This window comes from Myotis davidii, unplaced genomic scaffold, assembly GCF_000327345.1.
Source record: "Myotis davidii unplaced genomic scaffold, ASM32734v1 scaffold1580, whole genome shotgun sequence".
In the NCBI taxonomy this organism is placed as follows: Eukaryota; Metazoa; Chordata; class Mammalia; order Chiroptera; family Vespertilionidae; genus Myotis; species Myotis davidii.
The window spans coordinates 228,102-238,146 of record NW_006292244.1 but is presented as its reverse complement, the minus strand read 5'-3'; the positions used below and the strand labels follow the sequence as shown (position 1 = coordinate 238,146).

The following is a 10,045-nucleotide window of genomic DNA, read 5'->3' as shown; positions in this document are numbered from 1 at the left end:
CCTCCCCGGCCCTTTCTCCAGCCCCATGTGCCTGTACATAATTATCCACAGTCTTCGGTAACTTAAAGGCTTTGGAGCATTGCTGGGTTAAATGACAAACATCTAAATGTTTTTAAATAACATAAAATACTGAAACACTGATTGTTAGACAAGTTTTAAATTTGCCTGCTCTTCACTTTTAGTACAGAAGGCCTCTTGTACTTTGTTGAAGGTATATTTTCTGGAAAGTAAGAGTGTGTTTAAAATGTGTTCATAAATGTCAATCTAAGAAATGCTGGTTGTTTACTTTTTCACTAAAGCTGGTTATTTGTGAATGGGTAGGAAGATTTGTGAAAGTTGTAGAAAAGTCTGTCCAGTGAGTCAGGACCTGATCCCCCTGATGTCTGAAGGGACCCCTTCTCTCCGAGTGAGCTAAAGCAGCCGCCCAGGCTCTCCTGTGGCCTAGGTCTTTAACTAGGTCTAGACTTTCTTTATTTCCACTGCTCATTCATAGTCCATGACACTATCATTGCAAGCCTCACAGGTCTTCCTGCTTGGCATTTAGGACCCTCTCTCCCCTTTTCTAGCCTTCTTAATGGTCATACAATGTGAAAGACACCGAGTCAGGAATGATCCCGTAACATAGGGAGATAACAAAGCAGACCAGGAGGCCAAGGCAGCAGCTCAGAGGAAGCCCCTGTCTCCCCAACTCTTAGCTCTACCTCAGATAACACCCTAATACACTCCAGAGGAGCTTAGTCCCTATTAGCTCTTGGGGCCACTCAGGAAGATCCATGGTTAAAATTTCAGGACATGTATATCCTTACCCAGGGACAGGCCCGTGATATCTTTGGGGCTACTCACAATTCCCTACATATAGGATGCAGACCGCTTCTACAAATCCTAACCCTCCCCCGCCCCCATCACATGTCCTAGCCTAACCTCCCTACTGCAAGATATCCCCAAAACCTGTTCTACTTGTTACTCAGTATCTCCCCCAGGACAGGGTAGACCTCCTCCTTTCCCCACTCATCAGGCAAGGGGCCAAACCCCTGGACAAGACTGGCCGATTGACTGCACTCACTTGTCCCCCATTAAAAGAACCAAGTATCTCTTAACCCTCGTAGACACCTCCTCAGGTTGGGCAGAAGCATTGCCCACCGCGTCTGAAAGTCCTCCGAGGTCACACAGCTCCCATTCAGCTTGTCATCCCCAGATTTGGCCTCCCCACCTCACTGCAATCAGATAATGGACTTGCTTTCACATCTCAAATGACGCAACAGGTCTCCTCCACTCTGAACATCCAGTGGAACTTACATGCCCCTACCAGCCCCAATCTTCAGGCAAGGTAGAAAAAACAAATTCCTTAATTCAGTCTCACCTAACTAAATTAACTCACAAAACTAAAGAACCTTAAACTACTCTCCTACCTCTAGCACTTATGCACATCAAGGCAACCACCTTCCTTAGTCCCTTTGAACTCATGTATGGAAGACCCTCTTATTAGGAAACTTCCCTTCCACAGGGACCCCTCTAGGGACTATGTCCCCATTTTATTTTATTTTTAAAAAATATATTTGTATTGATTTCAGAGAGTAAGAAAAAGGTAAAGAGAGAAACATTAATGATGAGAGAGAATCATTGATTGGCTGCCTCCTGCACACCCCCTACTGGGGATCGCAACCTGGGCATGTGCCCTTGACCAGAATCAAACCAGGGACCCTTCAGTCCACAGGGGGAAGCTCTATCCACTGAGCCAAACTGGCTAGGGCACTATGTCTCTATTTTAAATCTTGTGAGACAATTACTGAGAGAACATGCTGATCAGGTCTTCCCTTGACCTTTTTACAGGAGACATCCCCCCTACTCCTCTACAGCCAGGGACTGGGTCCTCCTAAAGGAAAATCCACTTGTCAAATAATTTACAGCCCCGATGGCAAGGCCCTTATCAGGTACTCCTAACCACCCCAACTACAGCTAAACTATCCAGGCATACCTCTTGGTTCCACCTTTCCAGATTATAACCCGTCTCTGGAACACCACCATCCCATGGGACGAGATTTCCCTCTTTCTAGATCCCAAACATAGGCTTTCCCCCGACTGGGGTAAGCCCAGCCCTGGAAGTGTGGATTAGTTCTCCTTCTCATCCTATTTCAACCCTCCTCTCCTATACCCATAAGGAACTTTCTCACCTTCACTAATCTCAAATGAACACTTAGCTTTCCCCACTGCCTCCTAAACCAGACCAATCCAACCTTAGCCAGGAACTGCTGGCTCTGCCTTTCCCTCTCCTCTTCAGCGTATGCCACCATCCCTATCCCAACCAAGAGATGGAATCAGGCAAAAATCACTCTAGCTTATAAAAAGGAAAAGGGAACTGTATTTCTTGAAAAGCCAGACACCCTTCTAGGTAATTATCCTGCAGCCCAGGCATCAAGCCTCCTTTCATTTCCATTCTTATATTCAGTCTCTTGCTAAGGTAGCTCCTTCCTCCATTCTGGTCACATGTCCTATCACTCTACACACCCTACTAATCCCCCAAACCCCTTTATGCTTTACAAGGTCACAGGGCAATATAGCAATAGGCCATCTCCTATCATCAGCCTGCAATACCACAGTTAATTTAGAACTACCCAATAGCCATTGGTCTGAACAGGTTAACTACCAGGTCTCCCCATGAAAGGACAGAACAGGACTGATAGCTGTGTCCTTAACCCCTCTTCCAAGAAAAAGCCGCAGACTATATCAGTTACTCAGCCTGCCCTTATCTCGGCAAATGGGAAAGCGAGGGAAACTAGCCCAAGGCCAAGAGTATGCTAGCCACCCCCCGTCTTTGTGTAACCAGACCCTAGCTGCACCCTGCCCTTGCATCACTAGCTCCCCGGCCCTCACTAAACCAACCGGAATTGGCCAAATCAGTGGTCAGAGTGTGCCCCCACCCCTCGACCCCAAGCCCTATAAATTCTTTGTTCCCTTGGGACTCGGGGCTCTCTCTTGCATCCAGTAATGGAGGCAAGGGCGGGGGGACCAAGTCCCGGGCTTGAATAAAAGACTCTATGCTTTTACATCGGACTCGGAGCTCCCTGGTGGTTCTGTGGGGGGTCTTGAAATCTGAGCATAACACCCGGAAGCCAATGGTTATTTCTACAGCCGATCGGTTTTACTTCTTATCCAACCATCCAGGCCCAAAGCTTCAACAGCTCTTTTCCTTCCCTTTCGCTTTTCCCTTGGATAACAGCCCATCCTAGCGTTCCCACCCACTTTCACAGCAATAGAATCTCATCCACTCAACTGTCACCTCTTATCGGTAGCGCCATGGTAACTCCCCTCTTGATTTGGAGCATAGAACTGGGAAAGGAACTTCATATCCTTTAGTCCATCTCTTCTCCCTACCTTTCAGCTTGTCTGCATGATCAGGGATTCTTCTTCCTCTGTGGGGAAAACACATACATCTGCCTCCCGACCAACTGGGCAGGAACCTGTACTCTCATCTATCTCTCATCCAATGTAGATGTAGCCCCCAATAATTAGTCTTTACCTATCCCAGTAACCCATCATAGCCAACACAAAAGAGCAGTCCAGATAATCCCTCTCCTCAAAATCCTCGCAATCACAGCAGGTGTCGGGACTGGCATAGGGGCCCTAACCACTGCTCTATCATATTTTGAAATCCTATCTCAGGACCTACAAGAAAACCTAGATGACATTGCCAAAAATTTAGTTCAAATTCAGGATCAGACAGATTCACTAGCAGCTGTCACCTCCAAAATCTGGAGAGAACTGGACATCCTAACTATGGAGAAAGGGTAGGTCTATGACTCTTTCTAGAGGAATGATGTTGTTTTTATGTCAATCAGTCTGGCCTGGTCAGGGATGCCATCCAAAAATTAACAGAAAGGGCCACAAAGATTAGAGAGCATCAATCATATTCATGGGACTACTGGCTAAAGAATATTAACTGGTATACCTGGCTACTTCCCTTCATAGGACCATTAGCACTCCTATTCCTCATCCTCATTTTTGGCTCAGCTATTCTGTGCCATTTTTCATCTTTCCTTCAGGACCACTCTCGCGCCTTCACTAACCAGTCTCTCAGGGAAATCATACTGCTGCAACCCCTTCACTCCAACCAGGAGGAATATACACAACATTCCAGTCGACTACAATCAAAGTCTCCCCCTATGATCTCAATGTCCCTCCTCAGCAGGATTTTTTAACTACAGAAGATATGACCTTCGTCCCTATTCCATAAAACAAAAAGGCTGGAATGTTAGGTCTGATCAAATAATTGAATCAATATCCACTACTGTGGGCAGAGCGCAAGAGATTTATCTCGGTGCTGTGGCCGATGCAACACTGTGAGCACACTCCAGCAAACATGCTTCCTTGGCACACCAGGAAGTGGCAACTCCCGCCTGACAAATCTCCAAGAGCCACCTACTCTTAGCCCCGACCCTCACGCCCATTGGATAACATAGCAAGCGTGTCCCTATTGTATTGGCTGCTTACGCCTTTATATATGGCTGTACTTCCTCAATAAACTTAGATCTGTGTCTCTGAACCTGGTCTCCGGAGTCGTGCATGCAAACGCCCCAGCGTGTTGGGCTCCGTCGTCCTCACCCCCGAGAGACCCCCTGTTCCATCCTACCCTGGGAACTGATCTTTAGACCACTTCACAATGGACATTCCACTTGCTAAGACCATTATCCTTCCCCGTGAACCTTCTCAGGATCTAGACCCACCCAGAGAATTCTCAGCCCAGAAAAAGCCCGCCTAAGAGTCCTTTTAATTCTGACTCGTGGTCCCTGGCCAATAGTCATGGCCCCATTGCAGGCCCTGCCACTCAGGAGAAGAAGAAGAGAACCAATGAGAGAAGAGGTCACCTCAGGCTAGATCAGGGGTGGGCAAACTTTTTGACTCGAGGGCCACAATGGGTTCTTAAACTGGACTGGAGGGCCGGAACAAAAGCATGGATGGAGTGTTTGTGTGAACTAATATAAATTCAAAGTAAACATCATTACATAAAAGGGTACGGTCTTTTTTTTTTTTTTTTTTAGTTTTATTCATCTCAAATGGGCCGGATCCGGCCCGCGGGCCGTAGTTTGCCCACAGCTGGGCTAGATCCTATCCTTACAGTCCTGTGAAAAAAATAAGGAATGATCAGTGAAGGAGGGTTAAGTCATATACACACACATATTCAAGCAGGGGGGAAATATGGTTTCGATATCTTTGGAGATCACACCAAAAGTGAATAGGGCTAGAAGCTTCGAGGCACAAGCTGCAGTCTAGTCAAGAGATAATAGGTCTGGCTGAGGTTAGGAAAGTTCCAAACTCTGTGGGAAGTATCTCCTAAGTGTTTGGCTTCAACAAGTGGATGAAAGGAGATGACAGAACCATAAAAACACAAAGTGGCGGAGGATAAAGTTCATGAGTTTGGTCTTGAATTAAAGTAAATGTGAAGTGCCTCTGAGACATCCAAGTTGATGTCAACTCTAAGGATGTCGGAGAGGGAAATGGCAGTCTCACTGAGTCCATCTTGTACTCGTCTGCATTGCTGCCCTGGCCTTCCGGCTAACAGCTCCTGCTTTCAACATGCTGATCATCAGAGGAATTCTGCCTGGAACTTGAGTTTTTACAAAAACAATCTTTCCCATTTTCCCTTCCCTTGACATAAAAGAAGCCTGAACACTGTACTTTCTTAAAATTGATTTGAGGATTAAAACTCTCATCTTCTGAATTGGCAACTTCTCGGTTAATAAACTTCTCCTTACTCCAAACTCTGACATGAGCTTTGGCCTTTCCGAGCTTCAGGCATGTGAACTCTGTATTGTTGTGCTTCTGAGCTAAGAATGCAGGTTCTGAGATCTGACTGCTGGGGTGGAAATCCCAGTCTGCCACTTACTGGCTATATGGCCTTTGGCTAGTTATTTAGCCTCTCTGGTCCTCAGTGTCTTACATTGTTGAGGAAGATACTAGTAGTTCCAAACTCTGTGGAGCTACTGTGAGGAGCAAATGATCTGGTATACACAGGGTGGGGCACAAGAAGGTTTACATTTGTGAATATACAAAATTCTCATATTATTGTTTATTAGTTATTGCATTATTTTCCATACAAACAGCTGTAAGCTTACTTGTGCCCCAGCTGTACATATAAACCTTACAACATAAGCATTCAATTACTTTTGTCCTTTCTAGCAGGTAGGGACAGTAAGTGTTACCATAATGCATGCTAGATACAATACTGTTGACATTATTACTAACATGTAAAGTACCATCAAAATGCTTTTACCATGGTTAATTATAGCAGTGTTGGCCCCCGGTTTGAGGACTGATGTTTTGGGTACAACCACATCAAAGAGTTGGAAATTAGCTCTGTAATTTAAAATGAATCATCCAGTGCCAAACAATTGTACCTTCAAATGTATCAATGGGCTACTATTACCCCAAAATGGAATGAAACCTCAGCTTTCTCCAGCGGAGCCTGTCATTCTTTATTTTGTAATTGTCCCACTTTATTTCACAATTAACAGCTTCTAAGGAAGCTCAATTATCATGCATCCTCCTCATCTAACCTAGCCAAAACAGGTTTATTCAAACTTAGAAAAAAAGTATACATTCATATGCTAACCTTAAATCCCTGTCTTAGGTTTCCCTGCCTTTTCATAAAACATCACTGGTGGCGCCAAAACCGGTTTGGCTCAGTGGATAGAGCGTCGGCCTGCGGACTGAAAGGTCCCAGGTTCGATTCCGGTCAAGGGCATGTACCTGGGTTGCGGGCACATCTCCAGTGGGGGATGTGCAGGAGGCAGCTGATCGATGTTTCTGACTCTCTATCTCTCTCCCTTCCTCTCTGTAAAAAATCAATAAAATATATTTAAAAAAAAAAAAAACATCACTGGTGAATCTGTGACAAGTTCATTACAACATCAACCCTGCTCTACAAAGCTCACACAGCTGAAAGATGAGCACAGAGACTTAGCTGGGACTTTTTAAAAATATACATGAATATATTTGGCTTGTACAAAATTAAAATGATACACACAAAGTGAAAATCTCCTTCCCTGAACCCTCCCACTCTCCTCCCCAAAGGTAGCCTCAGTAATCAGTTATGGAACCTCCCAGGAAATGTACCTGCACAGAGAAACACAGCGCTGTACTACAGTTTGGGCTGTTGTTGCTATTTTACATAAATGGGGTCAGTATTTTCTGTCAGTGCTGTTCTACATAACTAATTCATAAATATTTCTTTTACTTACTTAATTCAATCTTAAAGGTCTTTCTATCTCCAGACATTCCTTTAAATCATAAAATTCTGTGACATGGATTTCCATTAGTCTCCTTTTGAGCATTTAAACTGTTACTAAATATTACAGTGCTGCAATAAGCATTCTTAAAGATTTCTTTTTCTATACTTGCATAAGTATTTGCCTGACAAATATCAAGAAATGAAGATTCTACGTCTGGGAATTCTTAATTTTGCAAATAATCCCCCAAACAGTCCCTATTTACTGCCCGGCCAAGCACCAACACCTCTGGGGCCTGTGGACGAAAGGGGCCACATGCTGACCTGACAAGCTCAGGGGAGGCCTGCATGGCAGTCTTGTAAACTCAGAGACCTAAAGTAACCACAAAGGATGGTCTGAAATTAAACTTTACATTTTACTTTTTATCCAATCCCAGGGGTTTCCCCTGCTTTGCTTTATCCCTCCTCCTTAATCTATCACCAATGAATTTCATGTAACCCACCTATGTCCCTCCTTTGATTGCAATGTATAAATACAATTGTAATCCTGCCATTCTCCGGAGCATTACCCCAATTCGTTGAGGTTCTGCTTCCAGCATATGTCGACAGTTTGGCTCAAATAAACTCACACAAATTCTTTACAGGTTTCAATGTTTTTTTACGTTAACAGGCTACATTAGGAAAATGTAAAGGAGCATCGTGGGCTGCCTCCAAGGCTGGGTTGAGGGCCGGTGGGGTCTGAAGGTGACATAACTTAAGGGTCCTTTGTACATTAAAGAACATAAAATTACATCGATAAAATCAGGGACAAATGTGAACATGAGAACCTTCAGAAATTTACAAAGGTGGGAAATACTACATTTTCTCTCCAATTATGTGTATAACCTACTCAAGGACACTTCCTTCCCCTCATATTTGAATTTTTATATTATCAATAATGGTGAAAAAATATACAAAATGAACCTAATATTAAGATCAATTCAAATATGTCTAAACTATCTCTACATTGTACTGAGACACAACTGTGCCAACAAATTATTCTTACGTTACCCACATAATTTATTTACAAGAATGTACAGGAAAAAGGTCACTGGAACTCAGCTTCTACAGGCCATTTAGGTGTATCTGTGGCCATTCTTGTGTCTCACTTTGGATGGAACCACCAGAATTTCTTAGACAAGATGCAAAGGATACACTGTACAAAATCTAATACATTGGGATTCAGAAAATTCCAACTCTACACACAAACACACAAGTACAAGCTTGTTGCCCTAAAATCAGAAATTCTGATAAATTGTTTCACATGGTACCCATCAAAAAAGAAAAGTTAGAGGCAGACTTAGTCTAATTACATTTACTGCATTTTCAAGTGTATTACTGATAAGAGAGAACTTCTATCTGACTTGGCGTCAATGAGAAGTGAATCTTATAATTTACTCTGTGGCCACCCTCTCCCAAGTCCCAATAGAAAATTGTGACTCCAAGTTATTTAAGTAAGGTGCAGGTCATTTGCGAGAATATCATATTTGTTCCTGGCTGCCTAAAATTCATCTTGGCACGGTATCCCTTTTTCAATTCAGGCTACTGTCTCAGTCTCTCACCATATACAGATGAGTTTGGTCTGTTATTTTTAACCCAATATTAGGGGAGAGGGATAGTTGGTTTTTTGTTGTTATTATTATGTTTTTATTGGTTGATTTTTAGGGGGGGGGAGGAAAAGAGGGGCGGAAAGTAAGAGAGGGAGAGGGAGAGGGAGATATCGATTTGCTGGTGCACTTATTCATGCATTCATTAGTTGATTCTTGTATGTGGCCTAACCAGGGATCAAACCCACAACCTTGGCATATCTGGATGATGCTACAACCAATTGAGCTTAGGGCCCCAATATTAGTTTTTATTCTATTAACTATTTATGCCATCCTTTTTGTTATTTTCCTATACTTCTTGTGTTAAATGGCTTCTGGTCTTCTCTCTTCTCTTTAATCTTATTTGTATTTTAGTAATCATAGCAAAAAAACTTACATATTAAAATACGTTGCTTTACCAAAAAGTACCTTCCTTTTGTTATCATTATATTTAGGCATTTTTAAAAATTACGTATGTGAGTAGCTTACATTATCTGTACATTGCATTTCAGGTCAATAAAGGGGGGCTCATAAAATGTGCTATTAAGAATCACTTGTCCAGCCCTAGCCGGTTTGGCTCAGTGGATAGCGCATCGGCCTGCGGACTACAGGGTCCCGGGTTCAATTCCCATCAAGGGCACATGCCTGCATTACAGGCTCCATTCCCAGTAGGGGGCCTGCAGGAGGCAGCCGATCAATGATTCTCTCTCATCATTGATGTTTCTATCTCTTCCTCTCCCTTCCTCTCTGAAATCAATAAAAATATATTTTTTTTAAAAAAAAGAATCACTGGTCCATCCAACACTTAATATTATAAATCTGATAATACATGGGAAGATAATGTCATTTATATCAGGTTTCACCCCATTTTCTGAACTAAAGTTTAATTAACTAAGTTTAATGACCATCTGTCATTTCTTTTGTGAACTAACTGGTCTTTTTTGTTTGCCTACCTACTCACGGAGTGGTCTTTTGCATTTTGACTAATTTTTTACATTACAAATATTAACTCATTATTTATTACCGTATTTGCCGGCGTATAAGACGACTGGGCGTATAAGACGACCCCCTAACATTTCCACTCAAAATACAGAGTTTGTTATATACTCGCCGTATAAGACTACCCCCTCTTCCGCACACCTTCCACACACCAAATAAAAGGTAAAACAATATCAGATTTGATTTTAACATTTTAATT

At 43.0% G+C, this 10,045-nt stretch overlaps 1 protein-coding gene across 5 annotated transcripts in view; it reads right to left on the bottom strand.

Moving 5' to 3' along the window:
• Positions 1 to 10,045, bottom strand: part of LOC102772397 (methylglutaconyl-CoA hydratase, mitochondrial-like) — a 28,705-nt gene that overhangs the window by 12,077 nt on the left and 6,583 nt on the right. The window contains exon 1 of one of the 5 annotated variants that reach the window (XR_001514190.1): positions 3,272 to 3,295. The exons of 3 other annotated variants lie outside the window; for them this stretch is intronic. Coding sequence is in view for 1 of the 2 variants with exons in the window: in XM_015565293.1 (XP_015420779.1) it covers positions 3,278 to 3,296 (19 nt within the window). In the remaining variant the exon portion in view is untranslated. Of the gene's footprint in view, positions 1 to 3,271; positions 3,312 to 10,045 lie in introns of those variants that run through there. One more of the 5 variants, XM_015565293.1, reaches the window with a different exon arrangement.